The 12,611-nt window shown below is 46.8% G+C and overlaps 1 protein-coding gene across 1 annotated transcript in view; it reads right to left on the bottom strand.

Moving 5' to 3' along the window:
• DCC (DCC netrin 1 receptor) overlaps window positions 1-12,611 on the bottom strand; it is a 496,140-nt gene that overhangs the window by 314,072 nt on the left and 169,457 nt on the right. The window contains exon 2 of the mRNA XM_071730797.1: window positions 5,694-6,014. Coding sequence (XP_071586898.1) covers window positions 5,694-6,014 — 321 coding nt within the window. The remainder of the gene's footprint in view (window positions 1-5,693; window positions 6,015-12,611) is intronic.

The following is a 12,611-nucleotide window of genomic DNA, read 5'->3' on the forward strand; positions in this document are numbered from 1 at the left end:
TACAAACCATTTTCCTCATAAATGACTTTCTAGGCACAACTCATTATAATCACACACCAAATATTTTATCTTATCAAGTCAGAGAGCACCCCAAGGGGCTGGATGCTCAAGAAGGAGAATTCCACTATAAAATAACCTTGGATTCCACTTTTTCTCATCCTCTGAAAGCCCAAACTTTTGGAATAACACCCTGATTTCTGAAGGCCTGATCCTGCAATAAGTCCAGGAATCAAAATATAAGAGGAGGTGGTGCAGGCTCTCTCTGAAACCCTCTAATTTCCCAGAAATCCCAATAATCAGCTAAATTAGAGTTTCCCTAAGATGCTGGAAGCAGACAGCAGATTTTTGTTCTCTCCAGTGCTCTCATTTCCATTTCAGCCTCAAACCCTTGAGCCCATCAGGGCCACAAGGACCCTTGAGGAGTCCTTAGCATCAGGGGCTTCACCCAGACCTGGCAGGCAGCACCCATCAAATTCTGAGTGCTAATTCTGATTAAAACCACTTTTCACTTGCTTCATTTTCTTTCCTGAAAGCACTTCTACAAAAGTAGAAGGTGAAGGGCTTCAAAAAAGCAATATATTTTCAGTACCCCTGGGCTGGTTGTTCTTCATGGAGCTGTCACACCTTTTCCTGGTGACTGCTTTATTTATTTATTAAAAAGGGGGGGTGAGACCAAGTTCTGAGGCTTTCCTGCAAAAAAAAAAAAAAAAAAAAATCCATCTCCTTCCCCTGTACCAATGATTTGGGAATTTTAACCTCCAAAAACATCCAGGTTGAGGTATCCCAAAAGTCTGGTTTGCTGCACTACCTTGTACAAAAAAATCAGAAAGATTCTGGGTTTGAGGTTAAGAATAAGAAATTTAGCTCTGGCTTTTCCCAACCCTCCTCTCCCAACCCTCCCAAAAATTTATTTGCTTTCCAAGCCATTATAATAAAAAATATAAGAGGGAAACCTTCATTTCTCCTCTTGTTCTTTTTCCCCTTCCTCCATCCTGATTCCCTCTGCCAGTGCCTTAGGTCAACAATGTTCTGCCAACATTGAACAAAAGAAAAAACCAAAAAACACCCAAAAGCACAAAAAAACCACCCAAAAACATACAAAAAACATAAGCCACAAAAATTCTGCTCACTCGGGGACACAGCTGCTCCTTCAGGGTGCCTAAAGAAACTCAGAGCTCACCTAAGCACTTAATCCTCTCCCCAGCACAGAAACCAATTTTATCCCCTTTTTCCAAGGTTGCTAAGTTGGTGTTTTTGCCCACCCAGGGCATTTTCTAAGAGTTTTGATCAGAGTGACCAGAAATAGAGGAGCTCCATCCATATGAAGAGCAGAAACCAAAAGCATCCCCTTAGACTTGGAAAGTCAAAAATCCAATTATCATCAAGACAACTGCTCCAAATTCTAGTTGGGACCAGTGAGTTTTGGATCCCTTGGTAGATTTTTATTTGAAGGATTTCCAAATATTTTTTTTCCCCAAGAAGGAGGTGGATTGAGGACTCCACAGCCTTCTACACATGGGTGAAGAGGCAAAAGATTCCTTATAAACACCAAACATCTTTCACAAACCAATTTATGAAGTCACTGAGAGCCATAAGTGTTCTCAGATGCCTTGTAAGCAACTTTTTTTCCTTCTGCCAGAGATCTACACAAATGTTTTAAAAGAAATACAAAAAAAGCTGCCAATCCCACTAAACTGTCTTCTTGTCTGCAAAAACATCTCTTAACCATCACAATTTGTACATTCCCTTCCCTCAGAGGTTTGATGTTTTTTTCTTTTCTTGTTTTTTTCTGCTCTCTAACTCATCAGCAAAGCAGGTAATTTCCAACTTGAGAGGTTTCACTTGTTTTGAAGACAATAAAATATGCAGCAGGTAACTCAGAGCAACAAAGAACTGATTAGACACCTTTTAACAAGAATAATACCTTGTCAGAAAGAAATTACTGCTGGGGAAATTTCTCATCTACATCCCCTTCTTCTGAAGAGGGGGGAAAAGAGAAACCCCACAGCACCTAAATCATAGAATCATAGAATCCTAGGGGTTGGAAGGGTCTGTGTTAAGACTCTTTCAGTGTAGAAGTTTAATTTGATGATTCATTTATGTGCAAGGATAATTGATTTTGGATGGAAAGCTCCTGTCATGTCATCATCTTGTCAAACAAGGTGATTCCTCAGAAGATGGGCAGAAGAATGAGGTTTTGGGCAGGTCCTTTCTTTCTGCACTAAAAGTTTGGTTCTGTGCATCCAGCAAGGAATTTGGGATGAGTTCTGCTGTAAATCAAATATTTGAGAGGGTTGGGGAGAAGGGCAGCATGATACCCAAAGTGATGCTGGGTGGCCTGGATTTAATTATATTTTTTTTCTGATTGTTGCATAGAAATTTGAAATAAGGGGGAAAAAAAAGAGTTCTGGATTCAGTTCTGCCCTCTGGGATTTTTTTCCCATCTTCTGGCACTGTGATTCCCTCCTGAAAATTAAGGTTTAGTGTGTTTTAGAGGATAAATGAGGGGTGGAAGTGGGAGAGTGTGGCTCAGCAAACCTTGGACTAGAAAGTTGCATATTTGACATTGAGATTTTACCAGATTTTGGGTTTTTTTTTTCAGTGGTTTCACATCATTTTAGCCCAATGAATCCCTGCTTATCAAACCCTTGGATTTCAACAACTCAGCTCATGATTCTTCCAGGCTACTGAGAAACCTCTAATTGGGGATCAATTAATTCAAATAATTGCATTTCCTCCTTATGAGATATCCCATGGCAAACAGTACTTCCACAAAAATCCCTGCTTATCCTGCCTGGTGATGTTCCAGGAGGAGAGATCCCATCCCAGGCATGAAAAGTGACACCAAGCATCAAATTAATTTCAAATATTACCTTTGCTTCTTGCTTCTGCTTGGAATTTTCATGGTAAACAAGCTGTAAACAACTCTGGCCTTTGGTATTTCTAAAAGCAAACATCTTTCTGATTTGATGGATTCTTTTGTAGTGGAATGCTGCCTAAAAATAATTAGAATCATAGAATCATAGAATCATAGAATCCTAGGGGTTGGAAGGGACCTGGAAAGATCATCTAGTCCAACCCCCCCTGCCAGAGCAGGGCCCCCTAGAGTACATCGCCTAGGAACGTGTCCAGGTGGGTTTTGAATGTCTCCAGTGAAGGAGACTCCACAACCCCCCTGGGCAGCCTGTTCCAGGGCTCTGTCACCCTTACAGTAAAAAAATTTTTTCTGATATTCAACTTGAACCTCCTATGCTCCAATTTACACCCATTACCCCTTGTCCTATCACTGGTCACCACTGAGAAAAGCCTAACTCCATCTCCCTGACACTCACCCCTTACATATTTGAAAACATTGATGAGGTCACCCCTCAGTCTCCTTTTCTCCAAACTAAAGAGACCCAGCTCCCTCAGCCTTTCCTCATAAGGGAGATGTTCCACTCCCTTAATCATCTTTGTGGCTCTGTGCTGGACTCTTTCAAGCACTTCCCTGTCCTTCTTGAACTGAGGGGCCCAGAACTGGACACAATACTCCAGGTGTGGCCTCACCAATGCAGAATAGAGGGGGAGGAGAACCTCTCTTGACCTACTAACCACACCCTTTCTAATGCACCCCAGGATGCCATTGGCCTTCTTGGCCACAAGGGCACATTGCTGGCTCATGGGCATCTTCTTGTCTACCAGGACCCCCAGGTCTCTTTCACCTCCACTGCTCTCCAGCAGCTCAGCCCCCAACCTATATCTCTTGACCTTTTAGGTCAAGAGAGGTTCTCCTCCCCCTCTATTCTGCATTGGTGAGGCTGCACCTGGAGTATTGTATCCAGTTCTGGGCCCCTCAGTTCAAGAAGGACAGGGAAGTGCTTGAAAGAGTCCAGCACAGAGCTACTGAGATGATTAAGGGAGTGGAACATCTCCCTTATGAGGAAAGGCTGAGGGAGCTGGGTCTCTTTAGTTTGGAGAAAAGGAGACTGAGGGGTGACCTCATCAATGTTTTCAAATATGTAAGGGGTGAGTGTCAGGGAGATGGAGTTAGGCTTTTCTCAGTGGTGACCAGTGATAGGACAAGGGGTAATGGGTGTAAATTGGAGCATAGGAGGTTCAAGTTGAATATCAGAAAAAATTTTTTTACTGTAAGGGTGACAGAGCCCTGGAACAGGCTGCCCAGGGGGGTTGTGGAGTCTCCTTCACTGGAGACATTCAAAACCCGCCTGGACACGTTCCTAGGGGATGCACTCTAGGGGGCCCTGCTCTGGCAGGGGGGGTTGGACTAGATGATCTTTCCAGGTCCCTTCCAACCCCTAGGATTCTATGATTCTATGATTCTATACTGGGACATCGTGGTGTTCTTCCCCAAATGCAAAACTCTCCACTTCCCCTTGTTGAATTTCATCATGTTTCTCCCTGCCCAACTCTCCAGCCTGTCTAAGTCTCTCTGAATGGCAGCACAGCCTTCTGGTGTGTCAGCCACTCCTCCCAGCTTAGTGTCATCAGCAAACTTGCTGAGGGGACATTCTAGACCCTCATCCAAGTCGTTGAGGAAGATATTGAACAACATCGGTCCCAGTTGTAGGACACAGGTGCCGAGAATCTCAGGAGGATGAGCCGGGCTGATGGATTTTTCCGGACATACCCTTTATGGCCAGCTTATTATTGTTTAGCCCCAGCTATGCCTGTTTGAGGTCTTCTTCTTTTTCCGTAGGTGTTGGGATCTCCTGCAGAACCAGCTCGGTGAGCGCGGCCTCCGCCACGGTTTTTAAGTCTTTTAGTAGATCCATTATCACACCCCAAGTATCGTTTAGTCCGGTTTTTTCTCCGGTTGCTTCTTGGCTGCAAAGCTTTACTAGCAGCCTGCGGACCTCCTGCCAGAGGTCTGATGCGGTTGCAGAAGCGGAAAAAGGTTCTTGCTTTTCCGCCGCTGCCCGGGAGCTGGCTGACAGGCCCATCTTATCCTTTTAGCTTCCTAAACCCAACAGTTAAGGCGAGAAAAAGGATCGTAGATCTTCTTACTGGTGTTGAGTAAAGAACGAAGGATTCAATATCAGGAATCGCTCTGGCTTGCTTCAAAAGAAAGTGGGATAGACCAGGGGTCTATGCCCACATTCTCCACCAGATGTAGTCGGAAACGAAGCGTCGCAAGGATCGGTATCGATGTCGAGTAGAGATGCGAGAGCTAATGGTGATCTTGGTCAGTGGAACCAACCTCGACCAGACCAGCCCCGACTCTGCTCAGGAAATGAGCTCCTGAGTTCCACCCAGCCCCACCTTTTATTGGCCCCAGGTCTTTGGGCATGCTCAGTGGGGCCAGCCCTAACTGGGCACAGGTGGGACTGGGCATCAGCCCGGCTCATCGTCCTGAGATTCTCGGCACCTGTGTCCTACACCCAGTACCGACCCCTGAGGGACTCCACTGGTCACACACCTCCAACCAGATTCTGCCCCATTGACTACAACTCTCTGACTCCTTCCTTTCAACCAGTTCCTGATCCACCTCACTACCTGATCACCAAACCCATATTTGATCAACTTATCTACAAGGATGCTGTGAGAGACAGTGTCAAATGCTTTACTGAAATCAAGATAAACCACATCTACTGCTCTTCCATCATCTATCCACCTAGTTGTGTAGGTTTTTTTTTCACTTTTTAAGAAAAAACCTCTGCCAAAGGGCTTTTTGAACACAGTAGAATCCTCCCTACCTGCAACCATGACCTTGGCTGTCCTGCTGAGGATGGCTCCAATGCCTTCTAGAGATGCTTCACACTGGTAGAGCCCTTCATCTGGTTTGTGGTGCCTGGAGTGGACAATATTTTCTATCAAGAGGGATCCATTGGCCAACTGCTGCCTCCTTTCATCCACTGCCAGGTTCAAGAAGACAGCATCTTTCTTCCACTTGATCACTGGGGCTCCTCTGTCTGATTCTGCTCTGCAGTTCAGCACCAAGTTGCTTCCACGCATGGTGACAGCATCTGAAGGCTCAGCCAAGAACCTCAAGGATGTGAAAGGCTTGGTTTGGGAACCTAAAATAAGAAAAAAAGAAGAGAAAAGGAGTTAAAAGAGGTTCTGAGTTCCTAAGGAGGACGGAACGTGCTGTGAGGGCCCTTCCAACTCAAAGCATCCTATGGTGCTGTGCTAAAAACTCAAAATAAGGAGCTATCAAAAAAAAAAAAATACTGTAGATATTGCTGGCAAACATCAGAAATATTTATCTGTAGATTGTAAGCAGAAAAAAAAAAAAAAAAAAAAAACAACCATAAATTGCATTTTCCCATCGCTCCAGAACCAATATTTGTCACTAAACAGATATTTTCCATGGAAAAAACCAGAGCTAAAACAACACTAAAAATCCACACAGCTCCATCCACCTGAGCTGGAGATGAGGAGAACACCACTCTACCTCTGGAGGTGTATTCTGAGGATTTCTTTGCTTGAAAAACTTGCTCAGCACCCAGATGCAAGGTGAGAAGCACAAGAAGAGTGTGGGACCTCCTGGTGGCAACAAGTGGGAGGGAAAACACACCCAAGATCTCTCTCAGCATCTCTTACAAACAGTGGTAAACCTTTCAAACCTGGTGGATCACCTCCCAATCCCCCAAAAAAAGGTTCTCCTCACTACCAGTCTGCTGGCAGCAAGAGAGAAACCCTGGGAAGGGTTGGGATTGCCAACCCTGGAAGCTCCACACCAACCCCAAAAAAACACTTGAACCTTCCACCAAGAGTAGAGGTGACATTCTTAGGTTTTTGGAAGCACAAGAAGCAACTTGCCTTGACACACTCAATTTTTTGGGTTGAGAAAGACCTTGGGGAGCATCAACTTCAACCCTTAACCCAGCCCTGCCAAGGCCACCCCTGCCCCATGGCCCTCAGCACCACAGCTCCAGGGCTTGGAAATCCCTCCAGGAATGATGGGGACTCCAGCCCTGCCCTGGGCAGCCTGGGCCAGGCCCTGACAACCCTTGCCAGGGAGAAATTCTTCCCAAGCTCCAATCTAAACCTCCAGCTCAATTCCTCTTCTCCCATCCCTTGTTCCAAGATTTACTCCAACTCCACTTCAAAGGAATATGAATTTATCCAAAGGTAGAAACTGCCACCAAGCTGTAGCAGGCACCTTCACCTGCTTCCCCTGGTGGCCACTTCCACATTAATTCCAAATCTATTTTTGTGCCAAAGAGAAAAAAGAACCACAATTTGAGAAATATGGAAGAAAAAAATCACTGCAGGAAGATTAAATACTCAGAGAATCCCAAAATCACTTTGGTTGGAAAAGTCCAACCCTTAACCCAGCACTGCCAAGGCCACCCCTGCCCCATGGCCCTCAGCACCACATCTCCAGGAATTTGAGAGCCTTCCAGGGATGGGAACTCCTGGGCCAGGCCCTGACAACCCTTGCCAGGGAGAAATTCTTCCCAAGCTCCAACCTAAACCTCCAGTTCAATTCCTCTTCTCCCATCCCTTCTTCCTTGGGAGCAGAGCCCGACCCCCCCTGGCTCCAACCTCCTCTCAGGGGGTTGCAGAGAGCCAGAAGCTCTTCCCCTCAGCCTCCTTTGCTCCAAACTCAACATTCCTAAAGATCATCAACTCCAACCCTTACCTCAGCCCTGCCAAGGCCACCTCTAAACCCCAGGGCCCTCAGCACCAAATTCCTCAGATGAGGTTTTGTCCTCCCAAAGTCTGGAGGAAAATGCGAAGAGGAGGGGGAGATGAACAAACACCAGCTCAGCTTCTGCTGGGATGGAACCATGATCAGGTGAGAGATGGAGAGGGGGATGGTGTGGAGAAAGCCTGAGTTGTCTTCCCAGTGATTTTAGAGAATTATTTTGGGTGGAAAGATTTAAAGATCATCAACTCCAACCCTTAACCCAGCCCTGCCAAGGCCACCCCTGCCCCATGGCCCTCAGCACCACAGCTCCAGGGCTTGGAAATCCCTCCAGGAATGATGGGGACTCCAGCCCTGCCCTGGGCAGCCTGGGCCAGGCCCTGACAACCCTTGCCAGGGAGAAATTCTTCCCAAGCTCCAATCTAAACCTCCAGCTCAATTCCTCTTCTCCCATCCCTTCTTCCTTGGGAGCAGAGCCCGACCCCCCCTGGCTCCAGCCTCCTCTCAGGGGGTTGCAGAGAGCCAGAAGCTCTCCCCTCAGCCTCCTTTGCTCCAGGATCAACACCCCCAGCTCCCTCAGCTGCTCCTGGGCAGACTTCTGCTCCAGACCCTTCCCCAGCTCTTTCTCTCTCTTTATTTCACACCCTGTCACCCAGTCAGGAGCTGGACCATGGATTTGTGTCCCCTCCAGGAATGCTGGGGACTCCAGGCCCTGCCAACCCTTTCCAGGGAGAAATTGTTCCCCAGTTCCAACCTAAACCTCCCCTAAAGGGTCAGTGTAGGGTCAGGAGATGCCACCTGTCCCCATGGGGGTCCTGAGCTTGCTGTGCCACCCTGAGCTCTGCAGCCTCTGCACTTGGCTCTGGAGTGGCTCTGAGCACAGTTACACTTGGAGGGATCTCATCAGGGGCTGCAGAGAGTCACACAATCCTTGGGCTTGGAAAAAAACCTTGGAGAGCATCAACTCCAACCCTTAACCCAGCCCTGCCAAGGCCACCCCTGCCCCATGGCCCTCAGCACCACAGCTCCATGGGTTTCAAATCCCTCTGAGGTGCTTCCAAGTTCAGGTAGAGACCACTGGGTCCCCAAAGTGCAGTTCTGAACCATCTGGATGCAAAAATAGCTCTTTTTTTCCCTATTAATCACCAAATCAATCCTTGTATTTCATTGAGCAAATCAACACCAAACCACGTTTCAAGAACCAAAGTCACTTTGACTCCTAAAGGAAGAGATGAATTTTGTTTTATAGCTGAAATCAAACTTTCCATTAATTAATGGCTGTGTAACAATGAACAAACAGCTACTTGGCATTTCCTTTCATTAAATTAATTTAATAGTCAAGCACTTACTTCTCCTTATACAGCAAGTCCCAGATTTCCCTTCAAAGCATCTCCACAAAGTTGTTGCTTCCCAAAAATGCCATAAATTCAGCAAAGGAGAAACCAAGAACTGGAAGCCTCAACTTCCAGACTCCTTCAACAGCAGAACTTAATTTAAAAGGGATTTTAACAGCAAGAAGAAAAACTCAAACACTAATTTTTTTTTTTAAGCTTAATTTTGAGATTTCAGTTATGGGAGGAAAAACCCCAGCAGGAGCCCCAAAAAGCTGCACACCTTGGCATCTAAAACATGGGGACTTTTCCAAAAATCCCTTCCCAATGCAGCAGGAGCAGGGATTTTACAACCAGGAGTTCTTTTCCTTCTCCCAGAAGCAACTGGGTTCTGGTTGGAACTCCCAGCTTCATTGATGGCTCTGAAGCTCCTCACCCAGCTGGTTCTGACACCATCTTAATGATCATTTCTCCCTATTATCCCAAGGAAATAACCCAAATCAAACTTTCCATTAATTAATGGATGTATAAAAATGAATAAATTTGGCATTTCCTTTCATGAAATTAATTTAATTGTTAAGCACTTACTTCTCATTATACACCAAGTCCCAGATTTCCCTTCAAAGCATCTCCATAAAGTTGTTGCTTCCCAAAAATGCCATAAATTCAGTAAAGGAGAAAGCAAGAACTGGAAGCCTCAACTTCCAGACTCCCTAATTTAAAAGGGATTTTAAAAGCAAAAAGAAAAATTCAAACACTGATTTTTTATTTTTTTTTTTTAAGCTTAATACTGAGATTTCAGTTATGGGAGGAAAACCCCCAGCTTGAGCCCCAAAAAGCTGCACACCTTTGCATCCAAAACATGGGGACTATTCCAAAAATCCCTTCCCAATGCAGCAGGAGCAGGGATTTTACAACCAGGAGTTCTCAGCATCTGAATCATCTTATGTGCCTATTATCCTAAGGAAATAACCCAAATAACCCCCTTCTGCCAGAGAAATGGGGGTATCAACAGCTTCCAGGACAGCAAATGGAAAAGTTACCCAAGTTAAACAAAGATTAACTTTCTTTTCATGCAATTACCCTTGCAGTTCAGTTGCAATTTCAGCTATTCACAGCCTTTGCAAAAGGCATATTTAACCTAAATTGCTTTACTACAAGGAACCTAACAGCTTGAATAACCTGGCAAGCTTGCTCAATGCCAGAACAATTCCCAGCTTCAGAAATATTAGTCCTGCAGATGGAAATCATGCTAACAGCTGAAAAATGCAAGAAAATTACCATATATTTTCCAAGGGATGGCTTGGAAGGAGAAGCAGCTAACGGCTACGTTTTTGTAGCATGAAGGGGCTGAAAGAGAGAGGTGGAAGAGTGGTTGAAGCACTACAGAGTCCCAGGATGGTTTGGGTTGGAAGGGACCTGAAAATTAATTTAATTCCAACTTTTATCCATGGTCAGGGACACCTCCCACCAGCCCAGGTTGCTCCAAACCCCATCCAACCTGACCTGAGACACTGCCAGGGATGGGGCAGCCACAGCTTCTCTGGGAAACCTCTAATAGAATCCTAGAATCCCAGAATGGGCTGGGTTGGAAGGGACCTCAGAGCTCCTCAAGTCCAAGCCTTGCTCCACTCCCCCCGTGGTTCCCAGCCCATGGCACTGAGTGCCACATCCAGGCTCTTTGGAAATATCTCCAGGGATGGAGAATCCACCCCTTCCCTGGGCAGCCCATTCCAAGGTCTGAGCACCCTCTGGGGAAAGAAATTCTTTCTCATGGCCAACCTAAAGCTCCCCTGGCACAACTTGAGACCTCTTGTGCCCTCTTGTCTTGCTGAGAGTTGCCTGGGAAAAGAGCCCAACCCCCCCCTGGCTCCAACCTCCTTTCAGGGAGTTGGAGAGAGTGATGAGGTCTCCCCTGAGCCTCCTCTTCTCCAGCCTCAACACCCCCAGCTCCCTCAGCCCTTCCTCCCAGGAATTCTGCTGCTGGATCCCTTCCCAGCCTCCTTGCTCTTCTCTGGACCTGCTCCAGCACCTCAAGCTCCTTCCTCAGCTGAGCTGAGCTGAGCTGAGCTGAGCTGAGCTGAGGGGCCCAGAACTGGACACAGGACTCAAGCTGTGGCCTCCCCAGGGCTGAGCACAGGGGCAGAATCCCTTCCCTGGACCTGCTGGCCACGCTGTTCCTCAGCCAGCCCAGGATGCCATTGGCCTTCTTGGCCACCTGGGCACACTGCTGCCTCCTCTTCAGCTTCCTGGCAATCCAGACTCCCAGCTCCCTTTCTGCCACTCTCTGCCCAGCCTGGAGCTCCCCAGGGGGTTCTTGTGGCCAAAGGGCAGGACCCGGCCCTTGGAATCTTCAACCTCATCCCCTTGGCATCAGCCCAACTCTCCAGTCTCTCCAGGTCCCTCTGCAGAGCCCTCCTGCCTTCCAGCTGATTCACACTCCCCCCAGCTTAGTGTCAGCTGGGAATTTGCTGCTGATGGACTCAATGCCCTCCTCTAAATCCTCACTCAAGATATTAAACAGCACTGGGCCCAACACTGATCCCTGGGGGACACCACTAGTGACCGGCCGCCATTTTGATGCAGCCCCGTTCAGCACCACTCTCTGGGCCCGGCCCTCCAGCCAGTTCCTAACCCAGCACAGAGTGCTCCTGCCTGAGCCAGGGCCTGACAGCTTTTCCAGGAGAATCCTCTGGGAGACAGTGTCTCAGTGTCTCAGCACCCTCCCAGCAATTAATTTATTTTTTTTTCCCCATTTTTGATCTCTTAGCTCAGTTTGGGAAGCCCAACATTATACCTGAAGAAGTCAGGGCAGCCTGAAGAGCATCCCCAGTAAAACATCAGCTGTGAGCCCCTCTCCCACCAAATTTTCTTCTTAATTCCCACCTCACTAACACTAAATCTTACTCTATCACCACAACCAGGACATCCTTGCAGCTGCCTTTTTTTGGACATGCTTCCAAGATCAAAAAAAAAGGAGGGCAGAGATCTGCTGTAGCTCTTGCAATAAATGTATTTCTTTTTTTCCATGCGTGCCCCTGGCTGTCGCTGACACCCAACACTTCCAGAATTTATTAAAACAGACTTAAAAGGAAATTAAGACTCTTACAAAGCAGAATTTGGTGAAACAGATGGGGCCAGAGCCCTTGGTCCTTTTTTTTCTGCTTACAGTGAGCAGAAAGCAACCACACACAGAGAGCCCCAGGAGCTCCCAGATTTCTGGAAGCTTTATCTCGATTCAACCCTTCCCACACAAAGCTGCCCTCTCAGCTATTCCAAGCACATCCAAGGCATCACAAAAGCCTGCTTGGAGATCTGAAGCTCTCAGGTCAAGGAGAGCACTCTCAGCAACAAGCCACGTGTCCTTTAAGGCAAAGAAAGCAGAGAAAAAGTTGATTTTCCAAGCTCTCCAGCCTTGGTCCCTGCCTGCTTTACATTACCCTGGGTGATGACCTCTCTGTGATCCAGGAATCCAACTAATGAGCTTCTCACCCTGCCAGGTAACATCAGACTCCCTTCAAGGTTCTCATTCTGCAGGCCAGAAATCAAATTAACATTTCAAACATCATCTCTGATGTGCTGCTTCATCACTCCCTTCCTCTCAATCCTCCACTCTTGAGAAATGGAATCATCCAGGCTGAGGATTTGGGTTTTTTTTTTTTTTTGCCCCCTTTCATGTTCTGCATCAT

Source organism: Heliangelus exortis, chromosome Z (assembly GCF_036169615.1).
Source record: "Heliangelus exortis chromosome Z, bHelExo1.hap1, whole genome shotgun sequence".
Lineage (NCBI taxonomy): Eukaryota > Metazoa > Chordata > Aves > Apodiformes > Trochilidae > Heliangelus > Heliangelus exortis.